General features: G+C 41.4%; 3 protein-coding genes and 1 non-coding gene across 4 annotated transcripts; 2 read left to right on the top strand and 2 right to left on the bottom strand.

Annotated features, from left to right (window-relative positions):
• The first annotated feature begins 6,456 nt into the window (after nt 1-6,456).
• On the top strand, nt 6,457-12,698 carry foxk2a (forkhead box K2a). Its single transcript, XM_087794596.1, has 9 exons — nt 6,457-7,139; nt 7,939-8,133; nt 8,792-8,933; nt 9,142-9,288; nt 9,414-9,607; nt 9,767-9,978; nt 10,057-10,305; nt 10,369-10,566; nt 11,608-12,698. The coding sequence occupies exons 1-9, from the start codon at nt 6,838-6,840 to the stop codon at nt 11,793-11,795; spliced, it is 1,827 nt and encodes a 608-aa protein (XP_087650722.1). The 5' UTR covers nt 6,457-6,837; the 3' UTR covers nt 11,796-12,698.
• Nucleotides 12,699-13,601: 903 nt separating this feature from the next.
• Nucleotides 13,602-19,113, bottom strand: wdr45b (WD repeat domain 45B). Its single transcript, XM_087794598.1, has 10 exons — nt 18,895-19,113; nt 17,745-17,819; nt 17,028-17,129; nt 16,858-16,945; nt 15,929-16,023; nt 15,675-15,865; nt 15,513-15,598; nt 14,835-14,936; nt 14,606-14,727; nt 13,602-14,534 (listed from the first exon to the last, which is right to left on the bottom strand). Exons 1-10 carry the CDS (start codon nt 18,959-18,961, stop codon nt 14,428-14,430), a joined length of 1,035 nt encoding a protein of 344 aa, XP_087650724.1. The 5' UTR covers nt 18,962-19,113; the 3' UTR covers nt 13,602-14,427.
• Nucleotides 19,114-19,392: 279 nt separating this feature from the next.
• On the top strand, nt 19,393-19,465 carry trnar-ccu (transfer RNA arginine (anticodon CCU)). The gene has a single exon. It is a non-coding gene; the product is annotated as a tRNA-Arg (tRNA).
• A 612-nt stretch (nt 19,466-20,077) lies between these two features.
• On the bottom strand, nt 20,078-25,417 carry LOC148078036 (uncharacterized). Its single transcript, XM_087794599.1, has 7 exons — nt 25,205-25,417; nt 24,573-24,775; nt 23,415-23,510; nt 23,250-23,345; nt 23,064-23,174; nt 22,857-22,980; nt 20,078-22,251 (listed from the first exon to the last, which is right to left on the bottom strand). Exons 1-7 carry the CDS (start codon nt 25,230-25,232, stop codon nt 20,363-20,365), a joined length of 2,547 nt encoding a protein of 848 aa, XP_087650725.1. The 5' UTR covers nt 25,233-25,417; the 3' UTR covers nt 20,078-20,362.
• Between the last annotated feature and the right edge of the window lie 339 nt (nt 25,418-25,756).

The raw sequence follows: 25,756 nt of genomic DNA on the forward strand, positions 1-25,756 counted from the left end.
CACACAAACATTTGCGCTACATATGCAGACAAGCATGGATGCAAACACAAGACAGTGGTTGCTAAAAAGAGCTGGGCTGGATCTGAATAGACTGTGTAAGGATGTGCGACACCAACCTACTGTATGTGTTTGGTCTTTTGTGTATCATTCCATTCTTAAATTGATAAAACAGACATACTAAAAGAAATAACTCCTGTCGCCAGACAAGTCTCTTTTTTAAGTGTGTGCCAGAAGACAGAGAGCAATAGTGAAGCGCATAGTAAATATATAGATACACACACATGCCACACCCCTGACCAAAATGCCTCTCAGTGAGAGAACACACTCAGTGCCGGCCATACAAGTTATATTCTATGTGCGTCCCTGAAAAACAATGAACATGGATGGATAGACTTCTTTGCAAATAAAAAGAACAAAGGTCAAGGGATGACAAAGTGAAAATATAAAGAACATTGATCAAAGGAAATGGCACAAAGAAAAGGATACACCCCAGCTCGGGCTCTGAGGTCTGTGGATCAGAATCTACTGATGGTTCCTCGCACACGGTTCAGGACCAGAGTAGAGAAATCCTTCCAGGCTGTTACTCCTAAGCTTTGGAACGATCTTCCTCTCTCTCTGTGTTTGATGGATCTACTGACTCCTTCAAGAAACATCTTGAGACACTTTTATTCGTGCAGGCTTTTCCTTGATTTTCTGGAACTCTTGTGTTGTTCTTGGTGTTATCTTGACCTTTTAAGTATATCTTTTTTTTGTTTTATATTGATTGTTAAAGTGCTTTGTGACCCTGGTCTGGAAAAGCGCTCTATAAATATAAATGACTTACTTACTTACTTACAAATATTAACATGATATGATTAGATTAACATGTCCTCACTACAAAATTTGTTTTTAATAAGTCGAGTATAAATAAATCCACGTCACATCTTTATTAACACTCCATATCTGTATGTCTGCAGTGAAACTGATCCATCAGATTTACAATCCGAGAGCACAGCAAGCAATGAGACCTAAAGCAACACGTCAAAACGTTCATGCAAAGCCTTAGGATGGTACGCTGTAGTAAAGTGAACCTGTGTGACCCGAGACCGCGACAGCGCCGTCACCAGGTCTGATATAAACTGTGAACCTCTGTCAGCGGTGGTCCAGGATAGCTTACTGAAAATGAGAAACCCAAGCCATGTATGCAGATGTTGTTGAGGACAGAGGACCCACCCGTGGCTACCTTGTGGTCTGATTCACCATCGTCCAACTAGGTCAACATGTACAAAACCTTTGTCAAGAATTGAAAACGGCTCAAGGGGCACCCTGACTGCCTCTGCCTTCAACGGAGACGTAACCCACGGAATGGCAGGGTTACCATATTCATCTGGGTTCCGAAAAACCTGCCTAAGGTGTGCCAAATGCTAATCAGCCAACAGACTGACCACCAAAATGCAAAGTAGCAAAAGTCCATTTAGCACAAAACATTTCAATGTTTTTGATACACCCCAAAGGGCCAATGACATTCACAGGAATTTAAAAGGCCCAAATAAATCACTGCAGTCTTGGGCACATCAGTGACGATAACCCAGCACCAAAACAACACTAGAAAACCATGTCATGGCCGCCAGGCAAATAAAAAAAAGAAAAAGAAAATGCAGTGGGATAATGTGCAGTAATGTTATTTTAATGGAGAAAGTCAGCTTTAGGCCTCCCAGACATATATCTTTACTGGCCAACATGTGGAGCACAGTATGATCACCAACAGCTTCATGATAGCAAACCCCTTCTTAGCCCTGGCCAGGAGCAGCTTCTCCAGATCACCAGCGCCCACGGCTTCCACTGAGCGCAGCTTCCACAGTTTCCTGGAGCCTCAAAAGCACATGGAGGCCTCACAGCTGAAACAATGGTGGAAAAAACAGCTGCTTACTCCGAAGTTAGTTCTTCATCATCCGCTGCGAGAACGTGAATGTTGTGAGCTGGTATGTAAGTAAGTGTGTTTATCAAATTTACTTACTTTACTTTACCAGTCTGTGGTGGCCAGTGTCCTGTTCTACGCTGTGGTGTGTTGGGGTGGGAATGTGTCCAAGAGGAGTGTCAACAGGTTGGACAGGTTGATCAGAAAGGCTGGCTCTTTGGTTGGCATCTGGCTCTGTGGTTGGCATGAAGCTGGACTCACTGGTGACAGTTGCTGAGAGGAGCTCACTGGACAAACTACTGTCCATCATGGATGATGACAGTAATCCTCTCAACACTGTCATCAGTGAGCAGAGAAGCAGATTGAGCACGAATGCTCCTTCCCAGATGCAACACTAATAGACTCAGGGACTCATTCATTCCTCAGGCTATGAGATTGTACAATTCTGAGTTTGGGGGCAGGAGTGGAGCGAAAGTATGACTCTTCTATGTTAATCTTTGTATCCTTTGTCTTTGTTATTTGTCTTTGATCTATGTTCTTTATGTTTAGACTTATAATGTGTCATCTTGCACTTTTTTTTAATAGAAACTTGTTCTAAGGTTAGGTTAGGTTAGGTAGAACTTTATTGATCCCTCAGGAGGTCTCCTTCGGGAAATTGTTCTTATTTTTATTTTTATGAATTATCGTCTGTATTGCTGTGTTCTAATTGGAAAAACTATTTTCCGAAGGAGATCAATAAAGTTCTATCTATCTATCTATCTATCTATCTATCTATCTATCTATCTATCTATCTATCTATCTATCTATCTATCTATCTATCTATCTATCTATCTATCTATCTATCTATCTATCTATCTATCTATCTATCTATCTATCTATCTATCTATCTATCTATCTATCTATCTATCTATCTATCTATCTATCTATCTATCTATCTATCTATCTATCTATCTATCTATCTATCTATCTATCTATCTATCTATCTATCTATCTATCTATCTATCTATCTATCTATCTATCTATCTATCTATCTATACCAATAATTAATTCATCCCTTTCATCAAAATATATGTCCAAATCCTTCAATGTTACTAGTGGAGCAGACATACATAAGAAAACATTTGAAGATATATATTTTTCTTCCACTACTGTATGTGTGTCTCTATTTCGGGCCAGATAATGTTATAATTTGTTCCGTTTTTTTTGGTTGATTCTGTCCAATTTGTTGAATTGTTTTCCTATATTCGGTTTATTCTGATTGGTCTTCTGTCTGCAGGATTTTTTTCAGAAGTACAGTCCCAGAACCAAGTTTCTGAGTGGAAGAGCTCTATGAAGAATCTCTGCAGGACAAACCACTTGATCAGTCTTAATGTTCACAAATGCGCAACAGAAGAATTCACAAATGTATTCAATACTATCTCTGTCTTTACTTATTGTTACCATTATTGTTCTTAAGTTGTCTTGAACAATAACGGTGGACTGCAGCGCAGTTGTTATTCTACAACAGTAGTTTATCTTGTAGAAAATTCAACCCTTTTTTTCAATTTCATCTCATAAACTCTTCATCTTGAAAAAATGGATGTAGATATGATTAGGAATGAAAGAGTTACATTATGCGCCAGGTCACTTGCAGGTGACTTTCAAAAGAGACCAAATGTTTACCACTTTTTACCACTACTTGTCTCAAATCGCTGCCTGATCATCCACTTCTGTCATGGATTACACTGCATATCTCGGTCCATATGTTCAGCCTGCTGGTCTTCCTTGTCAAGGTCTTTGCTCCATTGAGTTTCTGGGATTTGCTGGTTTTCTCTGGATGGGGGAGGAAGAGGGCACATACTAAGGGAGCTCATGGATTGTATTGTTTGACTTTGGATGCCAAGCCCTTTCAAACCGAAACCAGTCAGACTGGGTCCTGAAGAAGTTTTTTTTCCAGTCAAATTACATGCTTTGAAGCAACAGAATGAGAAATACAGTTTACAGTTTGAATGAAAAGGTTTCAGGCAGATACAAATAAACATTTTTTTATTGCTTTTGTTAACACAAATTTGCATCTAACTCTCAACTGATATCTTCTCACACTCTATAGAAAACGTATGTACACTGTTTGGTAGTGTTTTACTTTTTGCTTTAAACATGGTTTGCTTTGTTTTCTAACAAATTAGTCTCCAAACTTCGAATCATGAGAATAATAGCCCGCTTTCTTTTTTTTTGTTGTGAAATAATAATCAGTTGAGGTTTAAATGTTAATCCACATAAATGCATATGTCTTAACAATTTTAAAAAAAAGTGAGCATCAGTGAGTTGTAAATTAATTTTACATTTAATATTTGTGATTTCACATGTAGTCACATTTTGTCAACATGTTTTTTTCCGAATTGTGTTTTATGTTCAATCATAGCCACTATGAACTTTTGTGTCTGCAATTTCCATTTTAGAATTGTTTAAATGGAATATTCCTTCGAGATTAATTTCTAAACACCATACATTTGCTTTACTTTATATTCAAACTCTATTTTAATAATAGTTTTTCAGTCAAGCATGTCCCTCCAAATCCATATTCCTTTTTCTAGTAAAAAAAAGTACTTAATTCTATTTTTTTTTAAATACCTACTGCATGTAGATCATTGTCAATTGCATCAGCTATTTCTTGCTATTGCTTATTTAGATTCTTTAATTCCTTAATTATTTAATAACACCATTAGATAGATCTTTATTTTGATTGTCCACAATCAAGTGTGTCCAACACAAACAAAATAATAATGAATATTGTTAACAATCTTTTTTAAAAAAAAATTTAAAAAAAAAATTCTATTGTTTCCTATTTTGTGGTTTGGTCAAATACTATAGAGGTGAATTGTTCAGTATGAGATCCAAGTAAGTAAGTAAGTAAGTAAGTAATATTTATTTATATAGCGCTTTTCGAGACCAGGGTCACAAAGTGTCAAGTAAATAAAGCTTAAAGTAATGGCTATTTGTGTGGAGGAAGATCCTGCATGATTACTGTCATCTTACGGAATGGTAAACTGTTTGTTAGTCTAGAAAAATTACACTAATCAGGAGTATCATGAAAGAGAACTGTAAGCAAAATATGTCAATTAAAGTAGAGGTTATTTGTAAAGCGCCTTTCTAGACCAGGGTCACAAGGTGCTTTAACAATCAAAAATACTTTAAATACTTTAAAAGTCCATACACATAAGACAAACACAGGAGTCCCAGAAAATCAAGGAAAAGCCTGCACAAATTAGAATGTCTTAAGATGTTTCTTGAAGGAGTCAGTAGATCCATCAAACGCAGAGGGAGAGGAAGATCGTTCCAAAGCTTAGGAGCAACAGCCTGGAAGGCTTTCACTTATCTGGTCCGGAAGCGAGCCTTTACTCAAAAAGCTCTACAATGGCATGCTTAAATGCATTAGGAAAAACTCCCTGTGGAAAGGAAGAGGTTTACCATTTTGGTAACCCAGGGGCCAATTACATCAAACACTTTAATAAAGAGCCTACACAGAAGGATGTCAGGGCGAGCAAGGTGAGGGTTTCATCTTGTTCACCAGTGCCGAAATATCAGCCAGAGTTACAGCCTTAAAGAAGGCCCAGAAGGTGGAGACAGGCTCAGTGATACCAGGGGTTCCACGCAAGTGTAAAATGAATATAATATAAATAAAAAAATGTGTATTTGTAGTTTAATCTGACATTGACATGCTTACAGAAAACCAGGTACATTGTGATGGTCCTATATTATCGAATTTAACCTATCAAAATAAAAATACTAAATTAATTTCAATGGTGTATAGGGTCCATGCAGTTACAACATTTGTCCGGCAGATGTCAAAGTTGCTCTTTGTTTTTATTTTATTTTTTTTAAAACTTGTCAATGTATCACTTTCTACCACTGCTACTACACTATTAATGTTTACCATTTAAAGTTGTTTTTCTCTTTGATTATTAAATAGTGGATGCGACTATTTTTCAAACATGTGTCTCTGTATATTTTGGATTTTTCTAAATTGACCTCGTTAAAACAACGCTTTACTCGTCATAAAGGCAGCACAGTACCGAGGGAGGACTGAGAACTATTATCGTTTTGCAGCACACACACATCTTGTTCTGGAGCACACACACATCTGCGCTACATATAAACACAAGCGTGGATGCAAAAACAAGGCAGGGTTAGTGGTTGCTAGAAGAATCCGGGCTGGATCTCAAAAGGGAATGGACTAAGTAAGGGTGTGTGTGACGCTAACCGACTGTATGCGTTCTATCTATTGTGCATCATTACACCTTATAAACTCTAAGATTTAACATTTTATGAAGTTAGAAAAAAAATAGCATTCATTGAAGTTGCTCGTCAACTTGTATTTAGCAGGATCATTGCAAATTAATACAATTAACCCAACATAAGATCAATGTGAATTAAAAATAAATAAGTTGTAAAGAAGCAGAGTGGATGAAAATAGATAAAATAAAATAATAACTAATACTGCAGACGAGTCATATTTCACAAGAATACGAGTTTTTAATGTGTCCAGTACAAATAACTCCACGCCACATCTTCGTTCCCACTCCATTTCTGCGTGTCAGCCTGCAGTGCAACCGACCTCTCCGCGCTACGGCTATCCTTTATGTTGATTCCCATTGGTGGACGTCACTCATCCGCCTCCTAACACTCGAACCCCATTGGTTACCCAGCACGCCAGTCTAAGGCTCCGTCCGTTTGTCCGCTTTTCATTGGCTGTAGTTTCTCCCCTCTTTTTTCCACCTCTTGGCGGCGGTGGCTCGGTGCCGCTGTAACCCCCGGTCGGGCAACGGTTCGAGCCGAATTCTTGCACGGGTTGGGAAAACAAGTCCGTGTTGCTTGTCCTGAAGCAGAACCACGTACTTCCGCGTTCCTGTGTGGCGTTTTTTTTCACGTGGTCCCGAAAACGCGGCTAGTAGAGAGAGAAGATGGCGGTGATGATGATGAGCGGGGTGTCGGGGTCGGCGTTAGCCCGGCTAGCGGGCCGAGAGTTCGAGTACTTGATGAAGAAGAAGTCGGTGACCATTGGCCGCAACTCCTCGCAGGGATCGGTGGACGTCAGCATGGGCCACTCCAGCTTCATCTCCCGGCGGCACCTGGAGATCTTCACGGCGGGGGAAGATGGCACCGGCGCGGGGGAATTCTACCTCCGGTGTCTGGGTAAAAACGGGGTGTTTGTGGATGGAGTGTTCCAGAGGAGAGGCGCACCCCCTCTCCAGCTGCCACGAATGTAAGCGACACCAAACACAACCCCCTACCACGCGGTTGTTTATACAGTAGAGAACATTATTGTGTGTGTTTTTGTTGTTGTGTTGTCCCGCAGCAGCGACGCACGTGTTGTCAAGCAGCAGCTGACGTCACCGGTCCTGTTGTGACGTCAGCTGCTGCTTGTGGACACACAGGCGACTGCGCGTGTGGAATATTCACTCGAACGTAAACATGTGGGTCAAGTCGATGAAACGACACGCCGTAGCCCCGCTTTTTAACATTTTCTTTTATTATTTTAAAATGATAATTTGGTTCGTTTTGCGGTAACGCATGCATTGTGTATTTTTTTTTTTACTGTAATGTACATTTTAAATGAATATTATTTTACAAACCACACAGGAGCACATTCAAAATGGCGGATTGTTTTATTTGTTATGGTAAAATACTTACTATGAGCTCAATGTTTTTGTGTTAAAATACAAATCTTGCCATTTTTCACATTTATCTCTCTGTATTAAACAGATAAACGTTGAAATATAACTTTCTTATATTAAAACTAACATTACACATTTTCCTTAATAATTAAAAGTATTTTTATTACTTGTAGACATGTTTGTTTTCTTAGGCTACATAACTGCCCAACAGCCAAAACCATTAAGTATATATTAGGCATGTTGGTTATGTAATACTCAAGGAGGACCAAAGCAAGGACCTCCATATTTAAACTTTCTAAAATTCTACAGCCAAGCGTCTTGTTGCGGGGCAGATGACGGGGTCTGTGCTTGGATCCTCACCGTTATAACACACTTTTGTTTTTCTAGGTGTTGCCTTCGCTTCCCCAGCACTAACATAAAGATCACATTCACTGCACTGAAAATTGAAAAGCGAGAACAGAGAAATGCATCCGAGTCTCCAGTGAAGCCAGTTCAACCTCAGATTTCCCCGCTGACCATCAACATTCCTGACAACATTGCTCACCTCATGAGCCCACTGCCTTCTCCCACAGGCACCATAAGGTATATGGGCATCATGGTTTCCTAGGAATCTATTACAAAGTTACATCTTTTTGAGCCCAGTTCAATATTGTTTTTGTTATCATTATTGTTCTTAAGTTGTCACCTAAAACGGCTTGTTAGAAAATTGCTACACAATCTTAAGCCCCTTTCAATAGAATGTGTTTGTAAGACCTCAGTACAGAAGTTGAAATGGTGGCAGGCAGAATCAAATTATTTTCATTACTGTTCACTGCTTTAGACTTTTTCCTACTTGTGTGCCATGCAGTCTTCTGTGTCACACAACGGTCTTCTACATAAGACTATGTACGTCATAATTGTTTTTCCCCACGTGAACAGTGACTGATCCATCTTCACCATTTTGAAATCAATGGCTTTTTTATCACGTTATTTACACCTGTTGCAGCATTATAGCACAGGATCAAAGCTCAGGTGCCGAATCATTACCCAGAGCGGTTTGTAAACTTTGCTGTGATGTTGGACTTTGTCCTGGATGACCAACGGTTGAGGCAGAAACCTTTATGTATTCGTTTAGACGTATGTTGTAAAATGAGCATTTATTTAACGTCACAATTTAGGTCTTAATTGCTTTTATTGCAAAATGCTACTAGTAAGTCGTTGTTAAACTTAATCTCAATAACATCTTTGTGCTGTATTTCAGTGCCGCAAACTCTTGTCCATCCAGTCCACGAGGGGCGGGACTGTCCAGCTACAGGTCCTCTCGCGTCCTGGCATCTGACCTCATGGGCGATAACTCCCAGTTGGACAATGACAAGGAAGCATCGGGAGAAGACAGTCCAAAGGTAAAGATGGAGGGAGGAAGTATGAGTGTATGAAAATGAGAGTGAGACCGAGTTCTGATTGAAGTCTAAAAATGACTCAAGTGTTTGCTGAGGATCTGCACCTTTAAGAGAAGCTAAAGATAGAAATGAGTTCAAGATGGTCTGTCATTTTGATGTTGAACATATTAATCATTAATTCACATTTGTTTTGTTGTGTAATCCTTGTCAGGACGACTCCAAGCCCCCTTATTCGTACGCCCAACTGATTGTGCAAGCGATCACAATGGCTCCTGACAGGCAGCTGACACTGAATGGAATATACACCCACATCACTAAGAACTACCCGTACTACAGGACGGCTGACAAAGGATGGCAGGTTTGTGGCCCAGCGTTTTTTGGTTAGATGCAATAAGAAAAATACAGAATTCTGTTAAACGGTAATACATTGGAGCTGCAAGTCTGTTGGGTCTGAAATTTACTTTCTGTGTGTTTCTTGTTCAGAACTCCATTCGTCACAATCTGTCCCTGAACCGATACTTTATCAAAGTGGCCCGCTCTCAGGAGGAGCCCGGCAAAGGTTCCTTCTGGAGGATCGATCCCTCATCCGAGGGCAAACTAGTGGACCAAGCTTTCAGGAAACGTAGGCCCAGGGGAGTTCCCTGCTTCAGGACCCCAGTTGGACCACTCTCTTCCAGGTATTCTACATTTTACATCAATATAGTAAATGAAAATACTTTTAATTGGGCTTAAATCATTGGTCATGTCAACCTAGTCATCAGTCATTAACGACTGTATTTGGTCTCAATAGCTTAATATCAAAAAAACTATTCTAAATATTGACGTTTCTGTATTAGGAGCGCACCTGCTTCTCCCAACCACACTGGGGGGCTGTCGGCCATCTCGAGTGGGGTCCAGACTCCAGAGAGTCTGTCCAGAGAGGGTTCTCCGATCCCCATGGAGCCGGAGCACACAGCCCTTCCAGTCACTCCCCCCACCACTGTCACAACGGCGGTCCAGCCTAAACTGGCCGTCATCCAGGAAGCCCACTTTGCCCAGAACTCCCCAGGTAAAGTTGGAGGCCTTCCCCGGACAACATGTCTTCTTACAGCACATCCTGTCATACCTGGTTCTGTTGGTCCCATAGGCTCGCCGCTCACCAGCCAGCCTGTCCTCATCGCAGTGCAACACCAGCTGCCTCAGACCACCATGAAGCCTGTCACCTACACCATGGCCGCCCCGACCATCGTGACCACTGCGGCCTCTGTCATGCAGAAGCTGCACGTCGTACACCAGATTCCTGCCGTCACCATGGCAACGATTGGAGGACTGCACTCCTCCGCAGTAAAAGCAGAACCTCGTGAGAACGGAGGACAGAATCATCAAGAGGTCAAAGGTGAGTGTCGGTGTGGAGTTGGTGCGTCATCGCTGTGACTAACTCCTGTGCGCTCTGTTGCAGTCAAAGTGGAGCCGCTTCCGACAATCACGGCATCTTCTCTTACTGGAGTGGGTCGCATCATCCAGAGCTCCCAGTCTGCTCCCATGACGACCGTCACCATCTTGCAACAAGCTCCACTGGGCCAGCACCAACTTCCAATAAAGGCCATCACACAGAATGGAACTCATCTGATGCCTCTTACTTCGGCAGCCAACAGTGGTAAGATAAACCCTCTTGCCCACCTTACAAATGTCATTCATGAATTAATTCCGAGAATTCATTTTTATGAAAAACTTCTGTCACAATAGCCTAAAGCCTTAAGACTGACCCTGGTTTTGAAAAGCGCTCTATAAATACTAATTACTTACTTAGTTACTCACTCAAGTGTTGTCCTTCTGTGCTTTTTGGCCTAATAAAGATTTATGTCATAAAGGTCCGACTTAGAATGAAAACCAAACTAAATCTAATCCAAGCTGGATGATTCAACATAGTCGATACTGAAACTCTGGTTATTGCTCCTGATGATGAGGTTCCAGGGTTGAGTCAGTAAGGTAAGGTAAGGTAAAACTTTATTGATCCCTCAGTACTTGGGTGACTTAGGTCAGTCTGTCAAACTGAGCCTGAGGAACCTGGGTGTTGTATTTGACAAAGACTTTTCTCTAGTACAACACTGCAGAAAACTGACCAGAATCTATTTATTGGGTATTTTTTGATTGTTTAAGCGCTTTGTGATCCGGTCTTGAAAAGCGCTCTACAAATAATTACTTACTTACTTACTTACATTATACGGCTGACCATCGTTTGGATCGGCCCACTTTTCCAGTAACTAATGTGACGCCTTCAGAGAGGTTCAGATGTAGAGTCATCTGGTTTGGCTCGTATAAACTTGTTTGCTTAATGGCTCAGAATGTGAAATGTTATTTTGATGGAGCTTCATGAAGCCGTATCTTCAGAGTCCACTAGATGGCACTCTCTCCATTCATTTTTAAACTGGGGGGCGCCTCCTACTTGGCTCTAAAATGCACAGTCTGCATTGATCAGTAATTATTGGATCTCAGTATCATAAATTTGTTAATTCTTCTAAAGGTTTGATTCAGAGTTCAATCTACAGGATTGTTCTAACAAGACCGTGTGACTGTTTTATTTAGAACTTGACATGTCATTTAACTAACAGTCTTCCTGCCCGAGTGCTGGTTTGGTTTTGAGGAACCCATTGTTGATGTTTTTTTTAAAAAAAAATCTATTTTGTGTCATTTGCAGTCACAAACCCCCTCCACATTCTCGCAGCCCACGCGTCGGCCTCAGCCTTGTTGCCCACCAAGCGACAGAACGGGGGCGTGCAGGAGGAGCCCGAGTCCAAGAAGGTGAAGCAGCAGCAGCCGGAGAAGGACGTCAGCACGAATGGAGACGGAGGAGGACACGTCGCTCAACTGGTGGGAGAAAAGTAGCCCCCCCACCAGCCTGCTGCCCTCCACCCACTGTGTACTCTGAGCCCATCATCCCACTTGTTCTACTCTTGCGGTGCCAAAAAGAGAAGAGATGTTGAAACACCTGCACAACATGGAATGTTCACACCCCCCCCCCCTCCTCATGCAGAGACCAAATTAAAACAATCAAAGACATCCTTGTTTGAGATGCTACAGAGAAGCACACGAACTAAACTTCCTGATTAAGAAAAAAAAAAGTTATTGGACCTCTGAGACTTTGGTAGCATTGCAGGTGTGTTCCCCTCTCTGGCAGCTAGCCTCCCCATCGCCCCCTCCTGTTGATAGTAGAAGATGCAGTATTCTGTAACTGTGTGTCTGTGGGTGTCTGTGAGTGTTTCTGTGTCCGGCCCGGATCAGAAACTAAACCCCTTCCTTCTAATCATCTAATATATTTGGACACACCCTCCTCCCTTTTTTTTATGTGGACTCTTGTTCAGTGACATGAATGTAGTCTCTTTTCAAAAGAAAACACTACGAGTGGATCAACACCACCTGCACACCTGCGGCTGTTTTGAGCTCCTCACGAGCGTGCTTGAGCATTAGCAACATGGAGTCTGCATGTTACACAACTAGAGGTGATATATCTGAAGAACATTTAGACTGAATCTACGAGGAAGGATTCGCTGCTGCACTTAACCTTTCATTTACTTTCCTGTTCTTGGTCAGACCTTTTCGTTGCTCCATTCTGTTATTTGACTTCAACTGTATTCTACATTATATGACAAATCTTGGTAGTCGGTTCTGCTTCAGTGGGTAAAAGCTTTTTATATAAATATATATACATTTATTTAAAACAAACAGCCTCTTAATTTTTTTCTTTTTTTTGTACCAAGTAAACATCAACACTGCTGCACCAACTGACAACGTGTTCTTGTGGGCTTCTTTCACTGTTGACCTGTGACCTTCCATCCTCATCAGATGAGAGTTTGACTTTAAGTCACATTGTTTTACTGTAGCCATGACAAAGGCATGTATATCTTGGCCAATTATTATGCATACGACAGATTACAAGTTTAAAAAAAATATCAAGGAATTGTTAATTTTAATGTTTCTTTCTATTCCAAAACAGAGGGTAAACTTGCTCAGACCACTGCACCTTCTGTGTGTATAGAACTGATGGCATCTGCTGTGTCTTCATTTTGAAAGGCCACTAGATAGCGCCCTGTTTGAAATTGATTAATTGAGTTAGTATATAACGCAGAGTTCCATTTCCTTTCAAAAGTGAGTCACTACATCATGATGCAGCGTTTTTCACGTTGGTTGTATTTCCGATCAGCGAAACTAAAGACCCTTACAAATGAACTTAAATGGTTAAAGACATCAGCCAGATTGTGGAAAGTCATGGCAAATAAACATATCTGTGAGTGTTATATTGGCAACATTCAGGTACGGTAACCAGCGCAAGTCAAGTGCATGTATCAATGCAGTTTGTGAAGGATTGCATATTGAGAGGTGAGGCACTGCCGCCCCTGAATAGTTGCATTTCTACAGCTTAATTTAAATTCAAGACTGTTTTAAATTTGATTGAAGACGATCTTGACAACCAACCCAACTTGAAAAATACAAAACTACTATAAATTGATGCAATCAAGATAAAAAAAAAACATCCAGGAAAAAGTACTTGCTGCCTCATGACATTTAAAATGCTGCAAGCAAATCTAATTTAGACCCTCCTATGTTGCAAAAAACAAACTTATATTCAGTTGCTCCATCAACCATATATACAGACATATACACAAACTCTGTGTAAGACAACGACACAAGACCTTAACTGTAAAAGCAGATGTTATATTTTATTTACAAATCTGAACGAAGATCAACGAAAAAAATAAGTGACAATTGAAGTTTGAACTCAAAAATGACAACTTGGTGTGAAATGTCGGACGAAATCAGTGATGATAGATTAGTACAAGTAACATTCCCTGGATCATCTGACAAGTGTTTGATTGTTAGACCTCACTAAACCACCACCCTGGAGAAGAACATTTAGAGTGTAGCACTGGAACATGAACTGAAACGTTAACTTGTCACCCAAGTGAGACTTGTGTGTTGTGACTGAAAAGCAGAGAGTTCAACTGCAGGTGTTTCCACCTGTTTCGATTCAACTAAACCAACGCGTGTGACGTCACCTGGCAGATCTGGTGCAGGTTTTTAACTTCAGAAAAGTGCCTGCTCACTCACCCGTCTGTGGTGAAATCATATTGCACAATGGATGAAAAAAAAAGAAAGGAAGCATAAAGAAAGCATTGATTTCTGGAGTCTACTTATTACAGTTTGTCTGGGGGGGGGGGGGGGTCACAGATGTAAACATGATCTGTCCATCAAAAATCAATGCGACTCCAGACGAGGCACTCCCGAGCTCTAGCCAGGAATGGAACATATCTGCGTGACTTAAAATCCTGTGGAAGACATCTTCAAGAGGAGCTCCCTCACGTTTGGTCCCCCCTTGTCCAGCGAGGGTCCTCAAGAGTCCGTGTTGGGAGGTTCAAGTCCGTCGCTCTCCGTGCTGCCCCTCCCGAACACGTTTGAACACAAATTAGAAGCCGAGTGACGCCCAAACTCGTGGGTCGGAGGAAGGAGGCGGGTTCAAAGGTCATATTTTCTCATCAGTCATCTCCAGGAACTGGGCGTACACGTCCCGGGAACACTCCCCCTTCTGGTTGAAGAGGAACTTGTAGTAGCTGCCGTCAGCACAGATGGCTGCAAGGTGAAGTGAGATTCGCCGAGTCAGCGGACATGGAGACAAATAGGCGGTTGGCAGCAGAACTCACCGACAACGGCGTTGGGCTCGGTTCCGAAGGCACACAGACAAGGGGAGCCCGAGGGCACCTGGAACTTGGAGAAGCTCCATTTAGAGCTGAAGTACTTGGGAAGAAAACTGGCTGAAGCCAAACTAGAAGCAGAAAACACTTGATTAATTCCTCTTCACCTCATTTTTCAATTATTTTAAAATCCTCACGAACTTAAAACTGTACTAATTTCTGTACTAAAGGGCTTCACCTTGACTGTTTGTTTCTTTTGGGGTCCTCGGCTGCAAAGATGTGGACGGTGCCGTGGTCACTGGACACACAGATGAGAGAAGCATCCTGGTTGAAGTTGATGCTGTCGATGCAAAGAAACAATGGTTAAAGTAAGATGAGATGAACAGAAACGAAGCAGCTTCTGATCAGATTGACACCAATAAAACATTCAAAGAAGAGAAGTTGTCTGGGAACGTGAGAGGAACTGGCAGAACTAGAACCCAAGCACATGCTGGCTACGATCATGTAGAAACTAACCATTTTATTTTCTATTCATTTCTATTAGTCTTTACTAGTCTCTTAATAAAACCATAGAATAGTATTTTTGTCATTTTTATTTTGAATATCATTGCACCTTAAAGAGATTTAAGTGAATATATTTATATTATATTTTATCAGATGTATTTGTAAAGCAAATGATAGAACTATAATTCTAGCATATTTAGATTGATTTTATGCTTTTTGCTCCTTTTATTTCATTTTATTTTTGCCCTCACAACAGTAACTGTATAAATGTTGCCCCTGAAGACGTTTCAACGTGCATCTCTGGTCTCAAAGCTATATAATATTTAAACAAAACTCCTTGATTTAAAAGTTTTCGAGGACACTTGATACACATTGAGACACAATGACGTGCGGATGAATTCAAAGCACTGACCAGTAGATGTTGGCCGTCTGAGAGCCTCGTCTCAGCTCCTGTATGAGTTGTCCCGCAGACGTGTCAAAGATCCGGATCAGAGTCCCCTGTGAGAGCCGCACACAAGTCGTTGACAAGAGACGCCAACACACACATACGCATCATGACATCGTTTAAACGTACCTTCTCGGAGGCCGTGGCGATCCTGGTTCCCTGCAGGTTGAGGGCAATGCAACACAGCGCCCCCTCGTGGGCGGGGATGTCCACGGGGGGCTTCTCTGTGTTGGCCAGGTCTACGATCTGCACGTGCCCGGAGTGGGTCCCGGGGAAGGCCAGCAGAGAGTTGTTGCTGTTGGGACACAGCACACACAGACCTGCAGGAGCAGCATGTTTAGGAAAAAGGTTCACAATAGATTCAAGGCGAGGCCGGGATTGACCTTTAGGGTTATAGCAGGTCTCGAACACGTGCAGCTGGTGGGGGTTGTGGGTGAAAGTGAAAACTTTGATCATGGAGTCCAGAACGACGACGATCCTGGAGTTAAAGCAACATTGGGTTAGGATTCACAGCCGTGCAACTTTATCGTCACACAAATGTTGTGTACTTAAAGACATTCATGCAGAGTTGAACAACTACAGTCAACACAAATATTGACTTTTTCTTCTTCCTTTTTGCATGAAGTTTCATAAAAAAGGCTTCGAGGGCCACTCAACATACATGGATGTTCAAACGCTAAACTCTCATTTCGATCAGGTTGTAGAAAAGTGTGACCCAAAATGTTTTTTAACAAAGGTGCTTAAGAAGTACTTGTTTAATATAGAAAATTGTACATAATCCATGTAGTATTTATTTTAGGTAAAAAAAACATGATAAATTACATATGAACATGTGAAACGGATGATCCTTTAGCATTATTTCTAAAAAAAAAAATTATTAATGAAAAATAATGTCAGTTAATGATTTATTTTATTAAGAACCAATTTAACAATGAATGAATGGCGCAATATTTGCATCTTTATTGAAAACTAACACAGTTTTTAAAAGATAAAGCAGCTGTCATAGTTATCATAAGGGATGATGCCTCATGAAGCAGCTGATGTTGTATCACGATACAGTGTCTTAATGTTGAAAGGCCACTAGATGGCACTCTCAGTTTGAAAATGATGCCAAGTTTCATTCAATTAGTAGATCAGAGCCAAATATTGTAATGCAAAGAGTGCCATCTAGTGGCCTTTTAAAATGAAGACACTGTATCATGAGGCCTCATCAACCCATCCATAACTTGAAATGATCCATCAACACAAATCCTGAGTGAGATGTTGTTCGATGTATTACTGCTGCCTTTGTTTGCGTGGCTGTTTCTATTACCTGTCACGCCGAAGCTTCACTGCTTTCACCTCAGTGGAGAACTCGATCTCAATGACCGTCTTCTTCTTCAGGTCGTCCCAGATCATCACTAGAGCCATAACAGTGAAAAAACGTCAGATCAAGTTTCACAAGAAAGAAAAAAACTTTGTTGTTTTTTTAATAAAATCGACCTTTGTTTGTCGGGTACTTGGGTTTCTTTCCTCCTCCCACCAGCGCGAGGTAGTTGCATCTGAACAGCATCTCTACGTGGCCGACCCCGCCCTCCAGGAACTCTGAAAGGTGTTTGGTAGAAGATGCAAGAATGACATCAGTCTATTGTTTGCTTGTCAGATCCGGGTGATAACATCAGCAACGTTTGATACACCGCAGGCTCTGAGAAAAAAATATCACCAAACTTTTTCAAGAGACTAGAACCGGTTATGACTCAGAACGAGTCATACTTCTGTGGTCTGAAACTGAATGTTAGGGAAATGAGAAATCATGTGCATTCCAACGGTTTTATAAATATGTTTTAGGCAATTTTTTCAGAGTTGCTGAGTGTGAACGTGATGATCTTCAAATAATAATGAATGAAATAAAAACACAGGCCCAAGTTTGATCAAGATAATGCCATTTTTGTTGACAGGAAGGTATCATGACTCGTCTCTTTGTGATCACAGTAGACACATGTTTAGGTTATGCGTGGTTAGATCCTTGTCAAAAGTGGACAAACAAGACATTTGTGGGTGTGAAAGAATGTGTACAAATGTCACAAAACTATATCACTGTGTCACCAGGAAAGTTCTCAGGCATAAGAACACCATTCATCTTCAGTTCAATAACAACATCTAAGACTGTATTTATAGGGGATGGAGGATGCCTTGATGAACCTGAAACAAAAGTCCAACCTTGTTTTTCCTTCTCTTTCAGGGGATCTGTGTTGTAGACACGGAAGCCATTCTCCATGCCACAGGCGAAGCATCCTGAGGAGGTAGCAGAGCACAGATCAATAAGCTGTTAAGATAACATTAATCTAAGATCAAGCTCAGCAGATCTGCCTTGTTGACAATAATATAACTTTTTTCTCAAGGTACCAAGTGTGGAAACAACACTTTCCTCCCATTTATAAGACATTTAGCAAGAGCTTTATTATTCATTTATGAAAGAGTGATTACAATACATTGCATCATATCCAAAATTTTTAAATCAATTGTTTCATTTTTAAACCCAAGTATACAAGTGAACTTTTGTATGAATAGAAATAGTAGTTACTATAGCTCCAGCACGACAATGAAAATGTATCGTGTTTTGGTTTTTAGGAAATGATCAGACTGCGAAGTGAGGTTTGTAGAAACCACACTTTGGCGTCAACACCTTTTATTTGCAGGTCACGTGAGGTCAGAGTTCCTCAGGAACATGTAGGCCAAACATAGCTTTATGTTTCATTATATTCACAAAAGGGTTTTTTTTTTATGGAAAATGTAACCGTATCACGGAAAATAACCTATGGATTGATACAACGCGCTTTTAAGATTTAAATGTCTTTGTGCAAGTGTAGGTGAAACACACGAGCGAGTGACATTTTATGAACATATATCAACAATGAATCCTAACTTAATTGACTCACTAGCTAGCTTGCTAGTGACGTTAGCTTCTTTTAACGATGACTTCCTGTGGGACAGTTAGCTACCAACAAATACCTGTATTCGTGACGAGAACACTCGTAAAAACTATAAAATATTACAAGAGTGGTTGTGTTTAAAGAACATTGTCTTTTAATAAACCTTTACATTCAGTTGCCCTGGCGTTAGCTATTAGCTGGAAACATAAGATTGTTACCATTAGCTGAAGTAGATTAACTTTTAAACAGTTAATCTACTCTTCTTTTTGAATAAAACCATAAAAAGGAGAAGACAACCATCGCGCCACACGCTTGTTTCACAAAATCCAAACACGTTGTTGTTTGTAAATCGGCTGATCCAGTCTTTAGCCGCGTTAGCTTAGCATCAGCTACTGATCTCCACTCGGGAGGAAAACAACACGAGTGCAGCTACTAACCGTGATCCTGGTTGAACCCCGCGTACAAGAGCCCGTTCCCATGAGGGTTCGACGGCAGTAAATTCATGATCCCGTCCAAAGTGTCGAATGGCAGCCGGTGAACAAGTTAATCCAAGTGTCTCGGTATCTTGCGGGTGATCATTCCTCCAGAGTCCGCTAGCCTGAGAGCAGGAACACTGAGGCTCGCCCGCAGATGTCAGCACTTCAAACTTCCATCGATCCCACCAACTCCACTGATCTCATCACCGCGCGTGTGCTTCTCTGCTCGCGCTTTGATAACATTCCATCAAATAAGAAAATCCAATCAACTTGTCTGGATTTACGAGACTTACTAAGAAAAGTGTGAGAGTTTTTTCGAGTAAAAAAACGGAAGAAAAAGTAATAATTCGGTGAGTAGAAAACCGAGACATCACAAAGAAAATGTTTTTATTCACTATTTCAGCTGACATCACATTGGCTACCATTTATATAGTCAGAGGTCAGATTACAACGACGTCAGCCCCAGTGGCCTAATGGATAAGGCACTGGCCTCCTAAGCCAGGGATTGTGGGTTCGAGTCCCATCTGGGGTGGAATCACATTTTTTGTCTAAGTGGACCAAACACCTTATTTTCTTGATCATAATAACGAATTGTAAATACTTAATATATTTAATCATCAAATAGAGAACGTTTTATCGTTTATGGTAATTTGATGACGTTTAAGGTAGTAAGTCCGAACTTTCGGTTCATATTTGAGCTGATTTTATCCCGTTCTCAATATTAATACAGGATAAGGCTCTGTTTTTCTATTGCTTATTTTGCGTCATCTTGAGCCTTTTATTCTGTGCTGCTCCCACTAAAATCATATGCCTGCCCTTTAATACCAGATTAGAGCTCAGCACGCCATCTAGCGGACACTGAAAAGAATGACGCGGCTACATGAGCACAATACCTTTATAACAGCCTTGATGAAAACACACCACAGCAACTCCAGGGGCTCCGTACAGGTCAGAGGTTAAGAACCGACCGTTCATGCACGAGGACATGCATAAGCATTCGATGACTGTCTGCACGAAACATTTGAAACATAAATAACAAACAATCTTAAATTGAAAATAAGTGAGTGAACACTGAACAGTCCAATGAGCATCTTATCCAGACATGGAAGAGTCTCCTTCACTAGTAGTAAAAACAATTGAACAGTTTGGAGAAAATCTTCATTTTATTCATGAAAGAAAAACAGCTATTTTCCAAATGAAGTCACAATTAGAACTTTTGAAACATTATCTTTTGAGGATCTAGAACAAACAATTATGTAAAAATACAAAGTTGCTTCCCCCCCCCCCCGCCTCAACTGTGCACTGTACAATTCCAACAAAATGCAGCTCATGGCCTCAGTCCCCTATGAGCAAGTCCGGGCTTCCCTTCTCCTTCATAAAGAGAGGATAACACGTCCCATGATGCTCAGTAACACTTCTCCTATGCGTCTTAAGTGTGGACCAGCCTCCGGTGGCGTTTGAGACCATGCAAGCTGGAGAAGGCTTTGCTACAAACGGCGCAAACGTAGGGCCTCTCTCCCGTGTGGGTTCTCATGTGCAGCGTCAGGAAGCACGACTGCACGAACCCCTTGTTGCACACGGAGCACTTGAAAGGCCTCTCGCCGGTATGATACCGCCTGTGGATCTTCAGTTCTGCAGACGAGCGAAAGGATTTGTCACAGTCGTCACACTTAAAAGGTCTCTCTCCCGTGTGGATCAGCGTGTGCCTCACCAGAGCGTCTTTCCCGAAGAACCCTTTCCCGCAGTGCTCGCAGGGGAAGCGCATGCCTTTGTGGTGGAAGTTGTCGTGCTTCATCAGGCACCTGCGGGACGAGAAGATCTTCCCGCACTGGCTGCACGGGTACGTTTCCAGCGGCTTCTGCATCTCGGGCTCGCCGGCGTTGTGCACTCGCTCCAGATGCCGCGTCATAGTCACGCTGTGGCGGAACTTCTTGCCGCATTCCCAGCACAGGTACGGATACGCTTTGGTGTGTTTCCGCTGGTGCTCCACCAGGTCCGAGTACGATCGGAACCTTTTGCAACAGTGAGGGCACTGGAACGGCTGGTAGCCCGTGTGCTTCCACTCGTGCCTGATGAAGCGCTTTAAGCTGGCGAAGGTCATCTGGCAATGAGTGCAGGTGTACGGCTCCGTGGGGTTGTGAGTGTCGATGTAGTGCTTGTGAAGGGCCTTGAACACGGGGAAGTGTTGCTCGCAGCGGTTGCACTGGAAGGGCGTGTGAGACTCCTTGTGCATGGCTAAAGCTTCCGAGTCCCGGACCAACTTCATACACACTTCACAGTAGAGCGGGTTGTGCGTGAGCTTGTGGGAATCTAACGTTGACTTGTATTTGAAGGCTTTGTCGCATTCGCTACAGCGGAAGCAGTGCTTGACGTCTTCAGGCTGCTCTGGATCCACCTGCTGCTCGCTGTAGCAGATGCTCCGCTGATGGCACCTGAAGGTCTGCTTGCACTTGAACTCAGACCTGCAGTGAGTACAGTAGAACGGACCGTCCAGTAGGTGTTTACTGTCGCCTGGGCTGCCATCATTGTTGGTCTTGTCAGCAGAGGTGGAGCCATCCAGATCTTCTCCGGTATAATCATGGTCCTCGTCCCCTTTCTCCCCTGATTTGGCCGGACATTTGTGCAGCTGTAGGTTGCGGTGATTCTTGTAGACCTTATTGCAGGCTGGGCAGGCAAGCTGCTCTTGCTGAGTGCATGTGTGGCTCTCCAGCAACTCCACCTCACTCACCACCTTCAGACAAAGCTTGCACGTTCTCTCGTCCAGATTGTTTTCACTTGAATCCGCCGGCCTGTTTAACGTGTCAACTGTGCTGTCCGTCTTTCCCGTTTTCCTCCACTGAGAGAGATACCTCTTCATCTTGATCCCTCGGTTTTTCCTCACCGGTCTTCTTGGTGAGATCTCAAAGTCTGGGTCGTCGTCAAAGTCCCTTGGTTTGCTCTCAACATCCTGCTTCCTTTTCCTGCCACGTTTTTTGGGCTTCTTTTCCATGTCAAGGACGGAGACCTGTCCGTCTTCTCCTATTATTAGAGTTTGAGGCTGATCGCCAGCACTTTCTGGACCCGCTGGAGTGTCTGGAACTATTCCATTGTCCTCCTCGTCTTTAACACTGCTGTTAAAATCCATCCACTGACTCTGCACACATGCATCAGAGTTCAACGCTCCTGGAGTCTCGGACTCCACTTCCATCTCGGAACAGACTGCATACGGAAGTTCTGCTGCTGCTCCTTCATTCTCCGTTTGCTCACTGAGGAGCTCCACTCGATCCAGAGGGGGGAGACACAAGACTGACAGGATGTCACTGTCAACGGTGCATGACTCTGGAAAACAAACAACACAAATGCTCAAACGTGGCTGAAGTAAATTTTAAATACTAACACTAGTGTATTTTCCAAGAACAGCAAAGAATACAAAAGAAAATTTTCACTTCTAGATAAACAAGGCCCCTGTATCTCTAGGCCACCAAAAATATATACAATTTGCACCAAAGTCTTTGTATATATCAAGCATAAAACTTGTATTATCTCATCCAACATCACACCGGGCTCTAACTTATCACTATTAAAAACAATAGTCTGTTAAAAACTTTTTTTCTTCATAAAATTTGTGAATGACAAATCCTGAGGAACAACCAAGTCGGTGGGAATGCATGCATACACTCCTCTACACATTCACAAAAACATACACTTGGATGAAGCAGTTAATGCTCCAGCTAAACGGACGACAGAGTGTTTTTGAATGGATAGAGGTGAGAAGGGATGTAGATAGTTGATCATATAAGACTTGAGGAGATCGAAAATAAGAGAAATTCCTTTGTGTAATATTTGTTAAAAAATGAACAGACATTAAGGATTAAACAATAAATCCTTTCCATGAAGGTAATAAGTAAGACATGAAGTAAATCTATTTCGTTACATAAACTTACCAATGTCTTCCAGTTGGCTTAGATCTTTATGAGTGTCCAACATAGTTTTGAGCTCATGTGGTGATGTGAAAGTCATCATGCATTCATTAAGCACAGATGTAGCACTGCTGAGCAGAGAGGCGATCTGCCAATGAAAAAGAAGCCAAATATTTCCACAGCAGTCTTGTAACAGAGAGTGAAACATACATTTTTAAATCAGACACTTACATGTTGGAGAGATTGAGTGGGAAGTATTTTCTCCAGACGAGACACAAAAAGCCACATCAGAGATTGAATTGCCTTATCATAAGTTGGTCCAAATTCTCCTGGGAAAACATCCTGGTAAACAAACACATTGCCACATGTCAGCTGCAGCGTCCAAATGGCAATGACACACAATCGTAACAAACTTACATGGAAAAAGTTTTTTCTCTCTTCGGAATCACGGAGCAGGTTTTGAACAAGACCCATGAAACGTGAATCGGAAGACTCGTCTTCAGCATTTTCTGACTGTAATCACAGACGGAAATCATTAAAAAAAACAAACTGATCTGATGTTTGTACCCCTTTGTTTCTTACCTTCCAGAGGGACTGCAGGGACTCCATGCGCTCTAGATGTGGTTGAATGATGTGGATGTCTGCAGTGTCCTCAGATCGACACAGCTCCAAGATCAGCTACGACCAACCAGATTCAATAATCAAGATTTATTCGTCAACAATACCGATGTTTACCACGGAAAATGTTTTTGTTCTGTAACAAACGTGTTACAGGAGAATTAAAGCAAAGCTCGCCTCCATTTCCCATCAGAAGTACTTTAGAGCAGTGGGATTGTCTATTTCACTCGAGCATGCAAGGGCTCTAATGGCTTTTAAAAGGGAGCAATCAAACAAAAAGCTTTTTTGGACAGTCTTACGTGTTTGCTGTTCATCTGATCAGTTTTCCATGTGGTACATGAAGTGACATATTATTTGGAATGGTGCCGATTGTGCATTATATTTGACCAGCTTGCCTTGATTTGCCAGGTTCTCTCAAACACACTCAATGATTACAAATCAGGGTGACTACAGCTTAAGGCATATGACTTTTATAATATTTGGAAATAAATTTAGGACCAACTTATCCATCAAACATAATTTGAAAAAGTAAAGAAACGCGACATGAAATATTAATGCAAGCATGATAAAAAAGATCCTATACAAAATAAATGTTTTCTTGGTACTGCTTTCAGTCATGAAGAAAAATATGCAAATATAAAATTTACTTAAGACTTAAACATTTGATCTTACTTAAACTGTTTAGTGTCTCGGGATAACTTGATTCATGAATCCAATGAATTTTTCAAGAATCTGCAGGAACCCTGATTAAGATAACTCAACGCACACACAAACACAAATGATCGAATAATAAGGAAAGATAATCAAAGAATATAATATATACAGCGTGTATGGGATAATTTCTACATTTGAAATTATTTATTTAAATAATCAGACATAACCATTAATCTATAGGTGAGATTGATTTCACATCCTGGCAAAGATAATTCATTAAATTCATCAAGTAACTTTACATTGTAATGTTGATTGTAGAGGTTTACACAATACATTTCTAAGGTGCATTTGTTGACGTGGACAAAGGTGTCAAAACATCCTGAGTGTTCTAACAGTACATTGATGCGGTTATATATAAATGTTTACTGTATTATATTTTGTGTTAAGACATATTTGGCCGTTTCTTACCCGTGCTCTCAAGCCCAGGATGAGCTCGGCTCGCTGTCTGGTGGACAGCAGCTGTGGCACCATCTCAGTCACCATGAACACAAACTCCTCAAGAAGCCCATAGTCGGTGACTATCTTCTGCTCCACAGTCTGCCAGATCGCTGCTGATATCAGACGAATGGGTGGAACCAGAAGCTTCAGCGTCGAGATGAGGGACGTGGGAGCTGGAAAAAAAGACATGACATGAAGTTCAACATGTTTATGTGTACATAAAAGCTATAGTTGAGTGATAACAAACATCGACACAAACTGAGATCATCATGTATACATGCATAAATGGATGGAGCCGGAAAATCCATCAACAGAGTCAATGTGTACAAGATGTGATCCAAGGCGGAGTTTGAAGAAGCTACTTTAGCATCGTTAGCATTTAGCCTTGAGCCGGGCAGAAAACGGCATTTTCTACAAACTAACTACCTTTAGCTTACCGATGGAACATCGAAGATTAACTCCTACACAATAAGGACGTATTTCAAAAAAACATACACCCAACGTTTCTATTACTTTTGAGTTATTTAGCGACGGCGTTCCCGCGCGCGGGCGGCGTTGCGGCCTAGTCAAACAAACTAGTATTTTAGTTAAAAAATACTTACATGGAGGCTCAGCGATATCTCCGTCCATTCTCTCCGTTTGCAGTAGTTACATCACAGTAGAAAGTATATGATAGGGCTCCAATATGGAGAACTGTGGTCTGTGTACTCTCAAAAAGAGAACTCTGTACCAGAACGGCTGCCTTTGGTGTCCGTCCTTAACAACAGTCCGACGAGCGTAAGCAAAGATCCTCAGTTCCGTGTATCCAACGTTCTCATTTCTCACGGCTACACTTCGTGTTGTATCTTTATAAACACAGGCTATAACCAACGTTTAAAGAAAATAAAAAAACATTTAATTAAGAAAAAAAAAGAAAAAAAAAAAGTTTTCCAAACAAAATCAAACATGTAATAGTTGAGTAGTTTAAATCAACATAAAATATATAGAGAGCCTTTATGGTAAAACATAAATAAACGTGTTCTTTATTCCCGTTATTGCAGTTCTTACAGTAATAATGGCCCGTCAGGTAAAAGGTTTGTTATATAACACCACTCTCGAGTTTTTTCAAAGTTATTTGGATTTCAAATGTATTTTTGATATACTGTACTTGGCGG

The sequence above is a fragment of the Callionymus lyra genome, chromosome 6, assembly GCF_982586985.1.
Source record: "Callionymus lyra chromosome 6, fCalLyr1.hap1.1, whole genome shotgun sequence".
In the NCBI taxonomy this organism is placed as follows: domain Eukaryota; kingdom Metazoa; phylum Chordata; class Actinopteri; order Syngnathiformes; family Callionymidae; genus Callionymus; species Callionymus lyra.

Bases quoted from the DNA above. Each gene is read 5' to 3' on its own strand.
- foxk2a (XM_087794596.1), top strand. From the start codon at position 6,838: ATGGCGGTGATGATGATGAGCGGGGTGTCGGGGTCGGCGTTAGCCCGG. The intron at 9,979-10,056 runs GTAAAGTTGGAG...TTGGTCCCATAG, and splicing joins CTTTGCCCAGAACTCCCCAG to GCTCGCCGCTCACCAGCCAG. The intron at 10,306-10,368 runs GTGAGTGTCGGT...GCTCTGTTGCAG, and splicing joins GAATCATCAAGAGGTCAAAG to TCAAAGTGGAGCCGCTTCCG.
- wdr45b (XM_087794598.1), bottom strand. From the start codon at position 18,961: ATGAATTTACTGCCGTCGAACCCTCATGGGAACGGGCTCTTGTACGCG. The intron at 15,599-15,674 runs GTACGTTTAAAC...CGGCTCTCACAG, and splicing joins TCGCCACGGCCTCCGAGAAG to GGGACTCTGATCCGGATCTT. The intron at 14,535-14,605 runs GTGAGTTCTGCT...TTCACCTTGCAG, and splicing joins CGAGCCCAACGCCGTTGTCG to CCATCTGTGCTGACGGCAGC.
- LOC148078036 (XM_087794599.1), bottom strand. From the start codon at position 25,232: ATGGACGGAGATATCGCTGAGCCTCCAT. The intron at 24,776-25,204 runs GTAAGTATTTTT...CTTTTTTTCCAG, and splicing joins AGATATCGCTGAGCCTCCAT to CTCCCACGTCCCTCATCTCG. The intron at 23,175-23,249 runs GTAAGTTTGTTA...TTTGTTTACCAG, and splicing joins AGAGAAAAAACTTTTTCCAT to GATGTTTTCCCAGGAGAATT.